Source organism: Populus trichocarpa, chromosome 16, assembly GCF_000002775.5.
Source record: "Populus trichocarpa isolate Nisqually-1 chromosome 16, P.trichocarpa_v4.1, whole genome shotgun sequence".
Taxonomy (NCBI): Eukaryota; Viridiplantae; Streptophyta; class Magnoliopsida; order Malpighiales; family Salicaceae; genus Populus; species Populus trichocarpa.
The window spans coordinates 2,950,203-2,970,694 of record NC_037300.2 but is presented as its reverse complement, the minus strand read 5'-3'; the positions used below and the strand labels follow the sequence as shown (position 1 = coordinate 2,970,694).

At 31.0% G+C, this 20,492-nt stretch overlaps 1 protein-coding gene across 1 annotated transcript; it reads left to right on the top strand.

The window, feature by feature from the left end:
* Positions 1-5,763: 5,763 nt before the first annotated feature.
* Positions 5,764-12,359, top strand: LOC7483979 (delta(12)-fatty-acid desaturase FAD2). Its single transcript, XM_024587986.2, has 2 exons — positions 5,764-5,932; positions 10,998-12,359. The coding sequence occupies exon 2, from the start codon at positions 11,009-11,011 to the stop codon at positions 12,164-12,166; it is 1,158 nt and encodes a 385-aa protein (XP_024443754.1). The 5' UTR covers positions 5,764-5,932; positions 10,998-11,008; the 3' UTR covers positions 12,167-12,359.
* Positions 12,360-20,492: the final 8,133 nt, after the last annotated feature.

Sequence of the window (20,492 nt, the reverse complement as noted above, 5' to 3'; positions counted from 1 at the left end):
AAAATTATATTTTATGACTTTTAAAAAATCAAAGCCAAAACCGCAATTTTTCCAAACGGAAAAGATGTGTTCGATTGATGCCTTAACTACTCAAATGTTATCTATTCAAACTAGTTTATCCACCAGCGCTTTTATTTTTATGGGTGGGATAAAAATTTTGAAATGTAAAACAAACACATTTTTTAGATTATTAAATTTTTTTTAATATTGTAACTTAAAAAATCCTTATCTAATTATTGATTTTTAGTTAATTTGTCAACCTCACGACTCGGGTTATGGTCTCCACTGAGTTGAATTTATTTTTTGTTTTATTATATGATAGAAAATACCAAGATTAATTTATTATCAAACCAATGCTAAAAAATAAAATTAAAAAAAAAACTCACATAAAATGATGGAATTGGAAAAAATAAATATATAAAAAGTGCAAAAAAATCTTAACTTGACTCGTTGATTCATCAAATCCGTGATTCGAATTGTCCACTCCACTTTGTCAATTGAATTTTTTTATTTTATTATACGATAAAAAAATATAAAAAGTGATTTATTAATTTTTAATATTAAAAAATAAAATTAAATAAAAATTATCCTCTAAAAGATATACTTAAAAAAAAATCCAAAAAACCAAGATGGGTAAGAAAAAAACCTCAGTCACAATGGGTTGGATTTGACGGAAAGAGCTTGGTGCGTGGGCCTAAGGGAAGCCCACACACTTGAATAAAGGTCGTATATGTTTGTTTTAAATTAAATAGTGTTTTAAATCAAATAGTGCGCTCAGAATGACTCGAATCTGTGACCTTGCAGGTGCCCGCGTATTTCAACAATTGGAGCTAAGGCACCAATTTGTTCTAAAAAGCTTTAAACAATATACTAACCTTTTTTTTATTAGTAAAAAATTTTTCTTGGCGCCCCGAGTCTCGAACGGACGATATCACGTTACTTCAACACGGTGACCACTGAGCTACGACCCAAAGCTTTCGACGAGTCAATTAAAACGATATATTAAATTGTTACACTAATTATATGAACAATGAAATTAACCTTCAACTCTTTTAGTTTTTGGTAATTACACAAGCATCAAATTTGATGTGGCCAAGCTTGATGATCTGTCATAAATAGATTACATGGATGGCCTCGTAAATGCTTTTATAGACCAATAAAATAGGTTTAGACTCAGGAAAAAGATTAATCATGACATACTAAAATGGTAGTTCAAAAAATATATAACTTCTTATCTGACCATTAGATCAAACTTAAATTTTTACAAGAGATTTTTATCGAATCATTAGATATAAAAAAACTCGCTCAAACCTCTGATTTTGATAGTTTGTTATTTTTCTTATTATTTTTAGATTTTATATATCGTTTCAGATTTTATGGTTGTTTCCATGGTATTTTTAAATTTTTATTTTTATTTTCTAGTTGAGGTAAGATTTCTGACGTATTTAAGGCTTTATAATTTTTTTAAAAAGATAGACTTTATTAATATTATTTTTAGAGAGAATAAACCAATTAATTTAAGGTTCATATCTGTAATTTTTTTTTATTCATTAAATATCTATATTCTATGTTTATTGTTATCTTTATCTTCCGCGTGCATCAAATTTTTTTCATTAAATGGTTTAAGGGACGGATGCTCTTTTACTTCATCAAGCAGCCATAAAAATACATTTATTATCCATATAAGTATGTTATAATTTTAGAAAGTGACTCATTCTTATATCAATATGTTCTTGTTGCAATTGATTGAGATTTACATGTTCTATTATTATAGTGTGTTTTTTATATTATTTGCCTCGAAACTGTACCACTTTGGAAAATATTTAGCAATCATCTTCACAATACATATTAGGTTTTTTATTAGAGATAATATTTAAGTTTTTTAAGAAATATTTTTTCCTTAATTTTTGGAGAATCAAGAAACTTCAATATTAAGAACTCGAATCATTGTTTTTTCTACTAAAAGGGTTAGAAAACATTATGGTGCTTCATTGTTCATATGAACAATGAAGTACCAAAATAGATATTTTATTATTATTTTGATATCAATGAGTAATTTTTTTTAAAAAAAAATATACATATTAGGTTAACATATAATTAATTGTAAAGTAATTATTAATATTGTCATAAGAACTTTATTGCTCATGAAAAATATTGTATAATTGGATAATTGTTTAAATATTATTTGAATAAATCTATTTTAAAATATTTTTATCCTAAAAAAAATGATAATAAAAAAAGAAGCTAAGGGCCATTTTAAAACAAGCCATGCACACTTAGGGCCAAAACATAAAATCCATAAACTTCATGAACCAACTAATATGTAAATTGAGACTCAGTGATAAAATTAAAGTTTCCCATAGCTTTCCAACATTGGGCTCTATTCCTTGTTTTTTCATTACTCTTTGACCCTTTACATATGTGAGAACATACAAATAAAAAAAAAATCTTGACACATAAAATTATTTAATATAATTTCAAAAGATAAGATCCAAAAAAACTAAAGTTCAATCACTAAAATTAAAAAAATATTATAAAATTAACAATATAGTTGACATTCAAATGTTTGAGAGAGACTTGTAATCAGATGTAAATAAACCACCTCATCATGCAACTGGTGGCTGAATTCAAATCAAAACTTCGATTTTATCAATGGATCCTTTTCTTATCGCCCTAATCAACCCGTTTAAAGCATGCTACAAGTTTTCAAGTTTAGAAAAATGGACTTCTCTTTATAGTTTTCAGATCCGACCCGGTCCAGGACCTGGATTCCAATTTTAACTGGGGTTACCGGATCGCTCGAGTTAATTTTTTTTTAAATCAAAACGACGTCGTTTTAGTAAAAAAAAAACAAATTTCAACAAGTTGCAACCGGGTTTTTCCTTTTTCTATTTTTTCTTCAACCCAGCCCAGTTCTAGCCCTGGGTCGGCCTGGTCGACCTATTAGACCTAACCGGATTTCAAAACTATGCTTCTCATATATGTAAATGAACACGGGATATGTCTGTACTAGTTGATTTTTTTTATTTTTTAATGCAATTCACTTGATGTATACACAGTGCGAGAATATTTTTATTGGTATTTATTAATAAATTTAATGATGAAAAATTTGGTTTGTAAATATCATTACAATGTACCACCAACAAAATTTCAGTGGGTGATTCTATTTATATTTACTAATTTTCTGTATTGTTATCCTTGCCGAACTGGGTCTCCTGCATATTCCAACCACTTTCAAAATTCATGGAAAGAAAACACAAAACCTTTCGCCATTTTATTGCAAGTTCATGAACTCGATTTCTCTGATATCTGGAAGACATGTTTCTATGGAGGATTCGATTGCTTTCTTGAATGAAATCTTGTGTGTGCATTTACGTTACGTTATATAAGACATCTGTCTCAATTTTCAAGCTAATCTTTAACTTATGGGAAGGTTTTACCATTCAGGGAATGATGCATTCCATAGAATTAAAACTACTAAAATCGTAAAGATCATAATTTGTGTTTTTTGAGAAGTCAAACTTCATACTCATCACCGTATGGGATAATTTGATCACCATAGAAAAGCAGGTGCTGGCTATACAAACTCAATTTCAAAAACGTTGTAAGCAGCTTTTAATTCGAGTTTGGGTTAGGCCTGAGTTGGGTTGGTTCGAGTCGAGTTTTTTATGTACTAAATATGATGTGTTAACCCAGTCGAGTAAAGAGTCTTTTCATCAAGATAATACATATTGATCTTAATTGTTTTTATGAAAAAATATATAAATTATCACTTTAAATTTAGTGTAACACCTCACAATATTACATCCTAATTTTTTAGTGTAAAGAATCTTGCATATGGCAAATAATCTTGCTTTCCCAAATCACATTTAAAAATAATAATGCATGTGATTAAAACAATATAAATTCTATTTTAAAACATATTATTGATTTAATGATAGTATATTTATAATTATGAAGCGTTCGGGATTTGTTATTATATATAGATAGCTGAGTTATCATATATTTTTTTTAAAATACATTAGTTATCTAATTTATATCATATATTATTTAATACTTGATATATAAGCACTACCACAATACATTAATATACTAATTTTATTTTATTCTTAAATATCCATCATATTTTTATCATAGGTCAATAATAAATCAACCTCTGGGTTAGGTAAATGGTCCAACAAAGGCCAGGGCCAAGAAAGGACCAAGACAAAAGAAAAAATCAATAAAGTCTAGAGCTCAAGATAAAAAAATCAAATAAAGATATATATTTTTTAGCTATGTGCCCAAAACACATGTTGATTCGCCATATTTTTATTTACATTAATATATATCATAAATATATTTTTTATTAATATATACATGAGAGATATTTTTCATTAATATTAATATATATATATATATATTATGGATATTTCCCATCAATATTAATACATATGACATAGATTTTTTTTTATTAATACTATTAGAGTAATATTACACTTTATCCTCTTCTTTTCATAAAAAAACTCATGAGTTATAAATAGACTATGAGTCTTTCAAATAAAAAGTTTGGAATATCTATTTTTTATTGTATATTTATTTTCAGAATATTTTTCTATAATATTATTGTATTTTTTCTTAAAAAATCATTGATTTAATTATCAAAAAGTCCTTAAAATCATCAAATGAGATTTTTTTGTAAGTATTAGACACCAACCATTAAAGCTAGGAAAAATAGAATAAATTTTCAAAACCAAAAAATTAATCAATTATACAATACAAGACATAAGCCTTGCCCTAAGAATAATTGTAAATTAAACTTTAAAGCTAGAAATTTACATTAGATTTTACACAAGATTTGCAAGAATATAATATTGCAACACATCATCATATATAACCATATAAAAACAAATGAGTTGAGCCTTCTATTAGGACCCAAAATCATCTCTTTCTATTTAAAATATCCCTTTCATGTTTCTATTTTACATGAGAGTGTTTAATATTGTGGTTAAAATATTAATTATTTAAAAAATATATTTTAATATTTTTAAATTATTTAAATTTTTTTTTTTTAAATATATTTTAAAACATAACTTTTACTGCAATCCGAGAGATACTATACATGTCACTCGGGTCATCAACTTATCAGCTCACGTGATTACATGGTGGACTGTAAATTAGTCAAACTAACAGGGGCAACTCCGTCAATATAATAAACTAATATTTCTTCATCGACGCTATTGAAAGGGACGGCTAAGATTTAGGCCACGGCATCTTCTAGAGACTGGATACGCATTAGCAACACAGAAACCATACAAAAACAACTGACAAGGCGTCACGTGAAACCATACCAGAACTCTAAACAAGTCCCCTAATGATGATTGGGATGTCAATTTGGTCCTTATACAACAAAAACCGAATATTTCTATCAATTATTATCAACCTAGCAATCAAATACCCACATTTTATTGGGATAAGAAAAGGTAACGGGTTTCTGTACATGGTGGATATTGTTTTTTTTATTAAAAAACACGTGTGATGCATGATGGATACCTAATCCTGAATTACTTTGTTTCTTAAAAAAAAATATAATAAATAGACTTGAATATTATAGATAAATTGATGTAAACGTCAAAATCACAATAATTTGTTGTTTGGGAATGGATTGTGATCTCCATAATAGTCAAGGGACTGATTTGTGGTTACCCGTAAAACATTAAAGAATCGGCCGACGAAATTAAAAAAAAGAAGGTAAATGTCTAAACGACAAGTTGATCTTTATATATGTGGTGCCCATATTTGTTAACGGTCGACATTTTGCTTAAATACTGACCTCTTCCTCTTCAACGTTCTTCGCTCAAGGGGTCGGCTATTTGTAGAGAGGATTTTGAGGCGAGAGAGAGAGAGAGGGGCTTTGACAGAAGGAGAACCACTCCCTTTCTCTTTTTATCAGGTATTTATTACATTTTCTTTTTCGTTTGATCGTTTTTTAGCTCTCTCTGTTCTTGCTGGTTCAATCAATCATGAACTTGCACTTTGTGTTTGATCCTCTCGTGGGCTATGTTAAACAATGTCTGTTTTCTGTTCTTCTTCTCCAGGGTCTTATATATTTTAGTTAGATCCAGGTACCAAAGATGATAGATTTGTTCAAGATTAATAACAATTTTCTTAAAAAATCTTGGGGTATATTCATTTTTCTTCTCTTAATAAAAGAAAACGTAGCTGATCTAACACTGGCATCATGTTTACTGATAATCTTTAAGAATCCAATGACTGTGTTCAAGTGACATCTTGTTTTTCGCTGTAAGATTTTAATGCATGTCCAGTCAACTACAGATATTTCTTCTATACATCTCTCTGATATTTTCGTTATTATATTTAGATTGGTTGGCATGGATGCTTGTTTTGTAATCAAGTGTTTTTATTATTATTATTATTATTATTATTATTTGGCGGTGTAGATCTGCAAGCATGGCAAGGTATTATTTTTTTCTCAAACTGTAAGCAAGCGTGTTGCTTTCTTTCTTTGATTGCAACTGGTTTGGTGTTTTGCAATTCTTGACAGCTTTTCTGTCTCTTTTTCAACAAGCTCTGCACTTAGCAAATTAATGAAATATAGTTACGGTAGAAGAATTATTCTCTTAATTCCTTAAATATTGTAAAGAACCATTTTAATCCAATAGTTTAAGCGGTTAGATGAAGTTCTAAGATATGATTTATATTATTCTCTAACACATTTCTTTAAATGAAAGCTCCTTGAGCTTGAAACTCGCAAAGAACCATATTACCTTGTGCTTGATTTTTATCAAATAATAGAAACGATGAGATTCGAACTCGTGACCGCTTGGTCATCAAGGCTCTGATACCATGTCAACGAGCCTTGATGACCAAGCAGTCACGAGTTTGAATCTCACCATCCTTATTATTTGATAAAAATCAAGCACAAGTAATATAAGCCTTTACAAGTTTCAAGAATAATATAAATTATATCTTCGGGCCTCACCTAACAGCTTAAACTATTAGGTTGAGAAGGTTATTTGACAAATATAACCCCACACTATCTTATCTATAGTTTTATTAACTAAACCATTTGGACACCAAACTTTGATATTATATTAAAAAAAATCATATAATTTCAACCTTTTTTTAAAAAATTATTTGTCTGATTTTGTTAATTCTTTATTAATCGTTGAACCAAGGTGATTAGCTGAATTTGGATGCTGTTCTTGATTTGGTTTCTATAATATAATATCGAAAATCTTGGTAGACCCAAGTGACTAAGGAATCGAAACGGCGCTGGACCGCTGGTGAATTTTTTTTTTTTTTAATAGTATAGGGTGGTGGCTCTTGACTCTTGAGTGGCAGGTGAAAGAGGCCTGACTTTCAGCCTTGGCTTTCGAGTTTCGACTGTAGTTATAGGCTTATAGCTGTTTTCGTGCATTTCTTTGACCACATTTTTTGACGCACATATATTTTCTCCATCTTACTGTCTGCTTGTGGAATTTGAATTCTGTTTGTACAAGTTTAAATGTCCGTTTTGGATTACAGCCTAACCAGAGTTCGAGTCAAAATTTAAATTTTTTATATATATATTTTAAAATTATTTTGATATTTTATTTTAACAATAATTTTTTAAAAATATATTTTTAAATAAAAAATATTTTAAAAAATAACTAATACTATAATATGAAAAACATGCTAAATTGATGTTGGGTTCGAGGAAGATGGAGCAACAATTTTTGACCTGGGGACTTTGACAAAGACGTTTCTTATTAACACAAAAAGTCTCAAAATCGGTTCAGGGGAAGTGCTAGGCTAGATTGCCAAACTAATATACTAGAACCCTTTTATTGTTATATTTTAAAAGTATTTAAATTTTTTTTTTAATATTCTTGTTTTGATGTCCGGATGTTAAAATTAATTTTTTTTAAAATAAAAATATATATTATTTTGATGAATTTTCAAGCGAAAATATTTTAAAAAGTAACCGCTACCACATTCTCGAACACCTCCTAAGAAATTAACGAGTATATTGGCCCACGCTCCATCGCAGGTTGGACCAATTTCTTAAAAAAATATTAAGAGCACAAAGAATTTTTTAACAGTGTTATTAAACCTGACCAAGTAAGTTAATTTTGAAACCTCTCGACTCAATTCTTTGCCTAACTCAAGTTTTTAATTAAACCATATGAAAGCTAGCACAACTTAAATCGAATGATTTTATAAGTCCAAATACAACTTGATGATTGATAAAAACATAAGTTAACTTTTAAAAAAATTTCAAGATGATAATTTTCTTTTAAAATATTGAGACAATGATAGATTGAATCAACATCTCTCCCCCCACAACCCAGGTCATGGACATTATTGGGTTTAATAATTTTTTTTATAAACTTTTTCTATTTAATTATATGATAAAAATAGATACTCATAAAATTTAGCAACAACCTAAAAATAGACACTAATTTGAGACAATTATCCCTAGAAAACAAACATAAATCAATAGTGCAGTCTATTTCCTGCGAATAAACTCGTCAAACCTGTGAATCAGGTAAGTCTAGCTTGTATGCCAAACCTATGAACGAAGTTATAGATTTCACTAGAATTATAATTTGTTTTTTATTTAAATATATGATAACAATAATAAATTACTGCAAAATCAAACACCAACCCAATACCAGAATTTTTTTTAGATTGCGATAATCTCATAAAAGACAAAACAAAACTAATTATGAAACTAAATTCCCAATTAACCTGATATTTAAGGAAGGAAAAAAAACTAATTTAAAAAAGTTAAACTTGTCAGACCCATGAGCCAAGTCAACCAGTCAAATATGTGAATAGGTACATGAACTTTATAAAGTTTAATAACAAATTTTTTTCCAAAACTTTTTTTTTTAACAATATAAAAAAAAATGGACGATAAAAAAATCAAGTTCAATAAAAAAAACACTCCACCAAACTCGTAAACCAAGGCAACCCGGCTTACCTGACAAATCCACAAACCATGCTAATCTTATAGAAGATAAAATAAAAAAAAAAAACAAATTATGAAGCCAAATTCTCAATCATTTTAATATTAAAAGATGAACTCAATAAAAAAAATTAAAAAACAAATTATAACAAAAATTTAAAAAGAAAAAGAAAAAAAAAACTCCGGGAATTACCAATGTTATTTACAGTGCAACGTATGTAGGAAATTTACTATAACAATCCACAGGTTTTTTTCAGGCAAAGTCCCCACGAATTTTAGCTTAATAATTATTGCCAAACCAGTTAGGCTAGATTGCCAAACCAGTACATTCATGGTATCTGTGGCTGATCGTGACTCATTACCCTCGGAGATTTATGAACGTTTAGATTTGGAAGATAATGAATATACGCTAGTTGTTGCTGATCTGTTAGGACCCGAGTACTAGGCCCACATGGGTAACCAGGGAGTCAATTTCTGGGTCAGGGTTCAATGACCCATGATGTCTTCGTGTGTCAGTGATTTTAGGTGAGTGAGATTCTTACACTATCGCGAGAGCTGAGACTTACGGTTCCGGTATAATTAAACATATCTTAAAAGAATAAAAGTTCTTCCGCTAATCAAACAGATACTACAATGCTAGACGGTTTCTCGATCTCTGTGTTCTCAAATTTGTGGGGATGGTGCATGGTGGATGCTGTAAGGTTTGTGAATGGTGTGACATGACTGCCTCGTTTTGTTTCTCCAGTATTTATGAATTTGGAATATCTTCCGTGTCAGTTTCTTGTTGTTATGGGGTTCACTTGTCTTTAAAGAAAAATGGGAAGGCCCGACAAGCGGAGGAGGGGAGAAATTACAAGGCACAGACTCCTTTCTGCCGCTGTCATGACCCCTACAAAACCTCCCTCTCACTGCTTTGTTGCTCCACCCCACGGGGAATATCTTCCGTGTTAGTTTCTTGCTGTTATGGGGATCATTTGTCTTTAAAGAAAAATAGGAAAGTCCGAGAGGAGGGGAGAAATTACTAGGCATGTACTCCTTTCTTCATTTGTCATGACCCCTGCAAAAACCTCCATCTCACTGCTCTGTTACCCCACCCCACGGGGAAAAAGAAATGAAACTGTGCTATGCCAGGGGACCTCATATTGGCAGCTAGCGCTCCTTTAGTGTTCTAGTGTGCTTGGCCAATCCTGGATGTCTGTGTTATAAGGATAATATCACTTTTTTTCTTCAGTTTTTTTCTTATGATAATAAAAAAAGACAAATATCACTCTTTTTTTTTAATCTCCATCATAAATTAATAATTTAGACAACAAATATCTTGCAATAATGGATGGTGGGCAGTTGTTGATCTGCGCCAATAGGGTAAATTATGGGCATGGTATGGTTACCAATGTAATTTCTCTGGTCCCATGCTAGCAGACTTCTCAAACATTAATTTGAACTTGTCTGGTCGTCTCACCAAGCTTCAACACGACTGGGTGGCCACAAGGATAATAAGCCACTTTGAGTAGTTCACATAGAGTTTACTACTTTACGCGTAATTAATTGAAGATTAATCAGTTCTTTTCCGGGCCAATTACGTTCTTAACACCCAATTATCTACTTGCTTGCATTGATAATTCCATGCTTACGGAAGGAGTTTTCTTCTAATATCTAATTAACAAGTGATTGCGCTCAAAACTGAGCAAAACCTGGATAAATACAAGGCAATTACGTACTTTCTTTATCCCATTACGTTTTATTTTTCTTTGCTTGCATTGAGAGAACTGGTTAATTTGAAGACAAACCAAACTCTTCAAACGTGGGAAAAGCTTGTGCTATGTACGTATATGTGCATATTTTCCACAAATTTAATAATTGCATGTTTACTTTGAAGCCCTCGAGTTGTTGGGAGGAAAGTTGGGTGTTGATGTACACTGCTTCCTGGTCCAACGTTAATTAATACCAGTCGCTGTCCATATATACAACTCTGATAGATTGCCGGTTTACGGAAGTTATTATAAACCTGCGGAAAAACTTACACTTATAGGATTTTTGTTTTCAGGTCGTGAAACAATGGGTGCTGGTGGCAGAATGTCTCCTCCTTATTCCCCCGGGAAGGTGGAATCTCATGTCTTGAAGCGAGCTCCTGACTCGAAGCCACCATTCACGCTCGGGCAGCTCAAGAAAGCCATTCCACCGCATTGCTTCCGGCGTTCTGTTCTTCGCTCATTCTCATACGTTGTTTATGACCTGATCATTGCCTCTCTCTTTTATTACGTTGCTACCAATTACTTCCACCTCCTTCCTCACCCCCTCTCTTATGTGGCCTGGCCGATTTATTGGGCTGTCCAGGGATGTGTCCTAACAGGCGTTTGGGTCTTGGCTCATGAGTGTGGTCATCATGCCTTTAGTGACTATCAATTGCTCGATGACATCGTTGGTCTTATCCTCCACTCTTGTCTCCTTGTCCCTTATTTTTCTTGGAAACACAGTCATCGCCGCCATCATTCCAACACAGGCTCTTTGGAGAGGGATGAAGTTTTTGTCCCCAAACAGAAATCTTCTATCTCTTGGTTCTCCAAATACCTCAACAACCCACCAGGTCGTTTTCTCACTATTACCATCACGCTTACTCTCGGCTGGCCTCTTTACCTAGCATGTAATGTTTCAGGCAGGCCTTATGACAGGTTTGCCTGCCACTACGATCCATATGGCCCTATCTTCAACGATCGTGAGCGTGCGGAGATATATATTTCCGATGCTGGTGTTCTTGCTGTCACTTATGGGCTCTACCGCCTTGCAGTCGCAAAGGGGCTTGCTTGGGTTCTCTGTGTCTATGGAGGACCATTACTTGTGGTGAATGCGTTTCTTGTTCTGATCACATATTTGCAGCACACTCACGTCGCTTTGCCACATTATGACTCTTCGGAGTGGGACTGGTTGAGAGGAGCTCTAGCAACTGTTGATAGAGATTATGGAATCTTGAACAAGGTTTTCCATAACATAACAGACACTCATGTAGCTCACCATTTGTTCTCAACGATGCCACACTATCACGCCATGGAGGCTACCAAGGCAATAAAACCAATTTTGGGAGAATACTACCAATTCGACGGAACTCCATTCTACAAGGCAATGTGGAGAGAGGGCAAGGAGTGTATTTATGTTCAGCAAGACGAAGGTAAGCCGAAGAGCAAAGGTGTATATTGGTACTCGAACAAATTTGATTGAAAATGTCATCACGAATGCATCAGGGAAGTTTCATTTTCCTGTTATAGGAATCTAGCTTCCCTTTCTTCATGGCTTAGGGTGCATCGAATCTTAGAGCTGTTCTTCCTTCCGAATAATTGTCAGCTATTTGAAGGTCCAGTTTGTATTAGTTATGCTGTTAATTAAAACCTTGGTTTTAATGTTGGTAAACAAACATTATTTCTTACAAAAACCACTAGAAAATCCATATCCTTGGATGCATGCATTAATTAGCATTGCTGTCATGTCACGTTAGGTGCAACATTGCACGGCATTCAGTAAGGGAACGCCCACGAAAATGGGTCTGTGATCAATGTCATTGCTGTCATGTCATGCAGCCATGAAAGATGAAAAACATGGATCATCTTTAAAAAAAAATATTTCGCATAAAACGTGTGAATAAACTACTTGAAAAACATGTCATGTCATTGCTGATTTAGATGTTTTTTTAACGTAAAAATAAACACAAAACAATAGTTAAAAAAAAAAAAATCAAAGTAACCCCTGATGAATATCTTTAAACCACGTAAATAAACTCTAAACTTAAATATTTAACAAAGAAAAAAAACAATTAAAAAAATAAAAATTAATTCTAATTGGTTTTTTTTTTAAATTAGCACAGTAATTAAACAAATTTAGTAGAATAACTCTCCTTTTAAGACTTTTTTGAAGAAATAATATTATCTTGAAAAGCGAAATATTAACTAAATATCACTAACACGGCACATTTCAAAAGAGTAAATTTCTAGCTTCTCAAGATACCTATCCAGCTCGCGTGCCAATCCGCGTATAACAGAGAAAAAAGTAAAGTAAACACCAGAAAATCACACCCAAAACCCAAAAAACAAAATGTTTTTTGGGCAATTCAAATCACACCCAAAACCCACCTCTACTTCATCATCTATATTCTCTTCAAGACTATGTTTGTTTCTCAAAATTGATTTAAAAAAAATTACTTTTCAAACTTTTCTATATTTGTTTGTCATTATAAAAGTTGATAAACGAAAAATACTTTCCGGTCAACGAAAAACACTTTCCAGTCAAAGAAAAATTTGGCTTGGTTTTCAGGAAAGTGTTTTCCTTTTATTTCAGGTGAAAAATACTTTCCGGAAGTTGTGAAAAATTTAGAAATATCATATTATTTGCTGATTATATCAAATTTGGTCTTCAAACTTTTGATTGCTATATATATTTTGTTTTTTATATTTATTTTTCAATTTCATCCATTTGAATTTAATTTTTATATTAATTTTGGTTCTTATTTTTATAATTGTTATTTGCTTTTCCCTTATCATTTTTTAATTGAAATTTTTTATCTATCAAATTTGCTCATCATTCTTTTAATTGTTACTTATTTTATTTGAAATAATTTATGAAATGTTAATTATTATTATTTTAATTTCTTCATCTTTCAATTTTTTTATTTTTTAGATTTGATCTCTATTATTTTTATTATTATTTATTTTATTTAAGATAATTTATGAAATTATATATTTTTTTTCAATTTCATCCCCATTCAACTTTTTAATTTGTAAATTATTTTAATAAACTTGAAAAAAAATAAAATATTAATAAGTTATTTTCCAGCTCATTTTACATGACAAAACCAAATACTGGAAAGTATTTTCTAATTTATTTTATATTATACTACCAAACATCAAAAAATAATTTATTTTTCTGAAATTTATTTTTTTAAAAAAAATTATTTTCCAACAAACGAACAGACCGGCCAAAACCCACTACTCAAATCCTTCCAAAACCTGTCATGATCGATCCGCTTCTGCCATTTCCCAAATGGGTTTTCCCTCAAAACCCTTTCTCTGCTTCCTCTTTCTCTCCCCCTTTCTCTTCGTTAGTCTTCCTCAGACCGCCCCTGATTACAGCACCTCGGTCTACAAGGGCTGTGCACAGCAAGCTTTTCAAGATCACCACCGAGACTGGCCAAAACACAATGACTGGTCTCTTTCAATGTAGAGGAGACCTTAGCAACACTGACTGCTACAACAGACAAACTTCGTGGCAAAACAATAGCGGCAAGAATCCAGCTTTATGGATGCTCGCGGTTTTTAATTGTCACGGTTTAGAATCGTAAATATTTAATAAATATTACAGTTAAAAATCTGTTATTTCACCAAATTTTTTCACTGTTGTATTAATTCATTTATTTTTTAAAATTTCTATCCTAACTGCCCAATTTATACAAGTAGAAAAGATGGTGGGTTGGCGTCGCCATCATTTTGATTCAATGTATGGGCTCTCTCCGGTCAGAATTGATGAGATTGGGCTCCTATCAAAGGATTCAAAAAAAAAAACAAAAACCCTTTTGAAATCCGATTGACAAATTAAAAAAAATCATCATATATTTAGAGGATAATAGCATGAGAATTATCCATAAAAGCAATCCAGGCAGGAAGGCAGCCCCCCATGTATGAAAGTGGAAACCTTTGGGCCAAGGCTGATCTGATCAAGGATTAGGCTTGGACTGTCTTTTGCATTGGCTATGGACCAACTGTAAAAATAGGCTCAACATTTGTGGCAGAGTGAGCCCGTTCTCGTTGTTATTTGAAAACGTTCTGCAGCTGCTCCCATCTCTCCAAACCTCATCTTCCCCAATTTTTCCAAATTATTGATAGTTACAGTTATTTCCAAAAAATTAATTTACATTATTAATATAATTAATAATGTGAATCTTCGTCTAAACTTAAATTACTATAACCTTTTAATTTCCTTCTCGTGGTTGAATATGGACCAAGTTTTTGTTACAGTATTCCTATCAGAACACTATATCTCCATGACGATTTTAATGTAATTCTCATGAATCAAAAAAATGGTTGTATATATTAAAGTTGATTTTATTTTCAAGTGGAGGTTTGAAGTTTTAACTCAAAACCTTTAAATAGCATTATCGAACATCTTGTTTAAATATGATGTTTGATTAGTATTTCAAAATATAAAAATAATAAAAATATATTTGCTTGAAAAAATATAAATAAAAATATAAATATAAAATAAATTTATTTTTAGAATAATATAAAAAACTTGTTTTTTTGTCCCTATTATATCTGTGTCATATCCATATATATTTAATCAAAATTTATTTTTAGAATAATATAAAAAACTTGTTTTTTTGTCCCTATTATATCTGTGTCATATCCATATTTAATCAAGTGCTATTTAAAACAACTATTAAAATACAATTTGATATTAGTATATATATAGTGTTTTTACATTTTTTTTATCAACAAATTGAAGATGACTCTGAATTTTTAAGCAAGTTGTTTATTAAACATTGGTAGAGCTGTTTCTACTGTCCAGTCATTTATTTATTTATCTACAGTGTGTGTCATCATAAAATTGATTAATGTTGGAGTGTTTAAAAGTTATTATTTGTTTTTGTGTTTTAAAAATGTTTTTGAAAAAAAAAATTTATTTTTTTTGCTTTAAATTAATTTATTTTTGGTGTTTTTAGATCATTTTGATACGCTGATATAAAAAATAATTTTTAAAAAATAAAAAAATATTATTTTAATATATTTTAAATAAAAAACACTTTAAAAAACAACTATAAGTATATTTCTAAACATACTATAAATGTCGAGGTCTTCTTACGTTCAGCTTTTTAAGCCAGACGTATCATCTCATTCTAATTATTGAAATTACAATAAATTTGGATGGTAGAAGATAAAGATTAGGAAGACAAATCTTTGCTTTTACATTTTATAAAAATTCAATTTTATTTTAATTTTTTTAGTGTTTTTATATTATTTTAACAAGTTGATATCAAAAATAAATTTTAAAAAATAAAAAACAAATAATTTGATGTATTTTCAAACCAAAAACACTTTAAAAATAATCATTATAATATCAAACAAGCTCTAAATAGTTTGGCCAAGAATTTATTTTGATTTCCTCACTTGCATATAAACAATAACAACTTGGCAACACAACAAGATCAAAATCCAAGGCAAATCCATGTTTACATCATACTGAATGAAAAATGAGCAGTTGCGAGGGGAAAAGGCTTGTCCAGTTTTATGTAGGGATCGATGCATCAACAAGAAATATTTAAATTAAGAATAACCAAAATCTCAGACAATCAAATCAAATTATGAAAACGACTAGTAAACGATATGATGTTATTTGATCTTGAACTAGCTTTTCCAAGGAAGCTATAGATGCATGGATGTTAGGCTAAGCATGCCGTTTGGTTAATTAAAAGAGATGATAGGTGAAATGTTAGCATACCTATATATTGCTTTATGAAATTCAAAGTATCAAATTGAATTTTTTTTTTTTTTTTAATGTACATATAAATGGTATCTAGCTAGTTTTGTGGGTGTCTAAAAATGGGTTGCAATCTTACACTAGCTATATTATTTATCATCATATTTAAATTAAATGTTTGATTATATTCACTTTCATTGTATATTTGTTTTTGCATTTCAAAAGTATTTTTGAAAAAAATTAAAATTTTTTTATTTTTTTCTTTACTTCAAATTAATATGTTTTTGATGTTTTTAGATCATTTTGATGCGCTGATATAAAAAATAATTTTAAAAAAATAAAAAAAATATTATTTTGATACATTTCGGAATGAATAACACTTTAAAAAATAATCACAACCACATTTCTAAACAGGCAATATTGTACAATGTTTTAATTTCTAAAGAAAACAATTTCTCAGTAAAATATTCAAATAAAAACAAAAAACTCTTGCTACCCACTCATAATAGTAGGAATTTCTATTATCATTTCACACGAGTTTATCAAGTGTTTGGCATGGATTTTCTTATAACTTTTTATTAAATAAATATTTTTTTTAATTAATGAAAATAAAAAACATTTTAAAAAGTGTTTTCAAACCCCTAATAATTAATACAGTTAAATAAATTCCATGTGTCTCAAGAATATAATGGTACAATTTGGTTTTATAATTATTAGAGAGGTAGGTTGAGTTTAACCAAGTTGTCTTATATTCGGTCTCCCGGCACCAAGTTCTCCGAGCCGACTAGGAAAGGGCACCTATCCACTTCTTCGAGTGTCGTGTCCTCGGAGTAGAGACCTTCCAAGTGTGGTGCCATATAATAATGCTTTGCTATATGCTCGTGCTTTCCCGTGGAGCGAACAAATTATTCTTTTTCAACCACTAAAAAAGAGACAAGAGTTGTTGGAAAAGCACTTTCCAACGTCATGAAATTTTTTTAAATTGCGAGCTAAAAAAGATGGTGCATGTCTTTAATAAAAAAACAATAGAGAATTATATGTTTTAATAATTAACAATTTTAATTAAAAAAGATATAATTAAATGTTAAGAGAAAAATCTTTTTTAGAGTCATTGCTAATGTATTTTTTAGAAGAAAACAAATAATCATAAGTTTAGAATCCAATGCATATTGAACAAAATATTTTCTACGTGATGATATATTAGACATAGTATTTTTTTTTTTTAAATCAGGACAATTATATACTAAACTAATTCGGGTCAAGTCGGGTTAATTTATAAAATCTACAATTCTGATCATGAGATTATGATAACACCATAGAAAAAAATTCAAATAAATTATGAAGTCAAATCTTTAATTAACTCAATGTCAAAAGACGAAAATGATAAAAATAATATTTAATAACAAAAAAGATAAAAAAAGATTGGAATCAACTTGAGTAAATTTATCAAACCCTCAACTAATATCGTGAGAATTGAATAACTTCGTAGAAAACAAACGAAAAAAATTACAAAGAAAAATCTCCAACCAAGTCAAATTTGAATGATAAAATTAAAATAAACTAATTTTAAAAAATAACCCAAAAAATTCGAATAAACTCGAACAAACCTGTCAAACTCATAACTCATATCATAAGATAGGACTATCCTTATATATAAAAAAAAAAATTACAAAGTTCAATTTCAAAACAATCACATAGTGAATGATAAAATAAAAATATCAATTTTAAAAAAATAACTCAAGTTAATTTAGACTAATAAATAAAAAAAATCAATGCAATTTTTTTTTAAAAGAATTAGATAAAAAATAAAAACTCGCAGGTGACTTTACTATTATGGAGATTGCAAGGAACAAACCACTAGAGGAATGGACTCATAGCTAGGAGAGAGGAGATAAAAGAGGGAGAAGAATAAAGAAAAGAGAAATTGACTACTTGAGCCACATCGAACTTATAAATCTAACATGTGTCGCCCTGCTACAATGTCATCTTTGAGACAATTCTAGCGGTACCAAGAAAGACGTCCACCTTTGGAGCGCGGGTGATACCGCACGCGCCACCCCATCATTGTGACCATCCTCATTCATTGGCGTGTGCAGCTGGCTTTTTCTGTTCTTTCACTTTTCCCAAAAAGGTCTGAATATTTGTTTTTTTTTTCAAATATGGTCTCTAAAAAATAAATCACAAATTTCAATAGTAAGAAAAGGCAGCGTAGAAGGACAAATTTGAAAAGAAAGAAAAAACAATGATCGAAAAAACGAAAAGAAAAAAGAAAAGGGGTCACTGGTGCAATCCATTTACTCACAATTCACAATTCACAATGGATTCAAGAACAAAACCCCCCATCTCCTTCAGTGTTTTTGTTATCTTGAATTAAGGGGGTCTCTTTTAGATAAATCTCTATTCCGGGCCGGATATGATTAAAAAAAAAAAACTTAATTTGTGAAAGAATAAATCTTGCTTTAACGCTCAATATTTCATCAGCCAAGAAAAAAAATCTAGAGAATCGGTCATTTAAAGTTAAAACTATTTCATCAGCCAAGAATAAATCTTGCTAAGTAACATATATCGTGTTGTTAGAAGAAGTCAAGAAACCACGACTAGGTAACAATATAGACTTTTTCCATATAAACCTGGCTTTTTTTCTCCGAAGCAGTTGGGACTTGTCCCTTTCTTTCCAAGTTTGAACAATTATTGCATATAAATGTGAAAAATATGAAACTTTCAAAATCGGTAACCCTTTATAATATGCATGAAGTGTATTTCCCAGTACTCACAGTTAAACTTGCTGCTTGACAATGAAATAAACTTATTTCAACAGATGTGAACATGAAACCGCGTATTTCCTTGTGTGAAACTACGAGAAACAACGTCCGAAACATTCTTCAGGCAAGAGCTGTCAACATCACAAATTAATGTTCAGAATTACTAAGATATGTACCAAGCTGTTAATCCAATAGAATAGAGGTGGGAAAAGACGACTAGTTCATCAAACAAGAAATGGTCCCATGCTTAAAGCAGATGAGAACGGCAGCTTCCGGCTGTTCGATCCTCGAAAGGTGGCGAATGGATTTGCATTTTACCCTATCATCCATCGTTCTAATTCCTTAAAACACATCAAAGTTCTCAATAATTTGGTGGCACGAAGACTCATCCAAGAATAGTTTTTAAGGGAACTCAAACTGATGAATATTAAAAAACAAACCTTAAACCTGAGTAGCTCAGCTACCCCCTCATGATTAACATCCAAGAAGATCTTGATGTTGATAAAAGATGTTAAAGAGATAATGGGAGATGCAAGAGGCTGAAGTACTGTACCAAAGATTGCAGTCGTGCAGGCCTTGAACCATGTCAAAGAATTAATGGGTCCCTCTCTTCTCTTTATGACATCTACTTGCTGTCTGTTAGGGTTTGGTTGGCTGGCTCCCGCTAAGGGAACCCAATGGCACTCACGCACCCACGTTGCCTCGCGGACGTAACGTCTTGCTGTGTCAATGTACTCGGTGTATACGGTTTGGGTTGGCCGGCACGAGACTCGTTCGATGATGATGACGTGAACATTAACTGAACGTCTGATCTATTCGAATCTCCGCTTCACGTGCACATCCTACGGTTATTATTCTCTCTCTCTCGCCCGCTCGCTCCCATGCGCTGCACTTGCTTTTTATTTTTCATTTTTTTAAAGTATTGTACCATTTAATTTAGTGGGCTTAAATGAGAAATGACTACAACTCTTACATCTCTGGATTTTGTTTTTATTTTGTTGCCTGTATCATGCCCTCCAGTATCCTTCAATTAATATATTTAATCTAAATTATGGATTTTCTACGTTTATTCACGATTTGCGAGGGTGGAAACGATTTCAACGAGAAATCTATTGATATTGATCAGTAGCTGCAAAGGGATAGAGGAAGAGAAAGAAAATAGCATATGAATAAATCTAAAATATGTGGTTTTCAGCATTGTAGTCATTTTCACTTTACATTAAGGAACAACTGTCACATAGGAAGTGTCATGGCTTATGGAATTTCCATTTGGAATGTGAACTTGCAGTGCTTTTCTGGTTAATGGGATCCAGTTAGTGTGT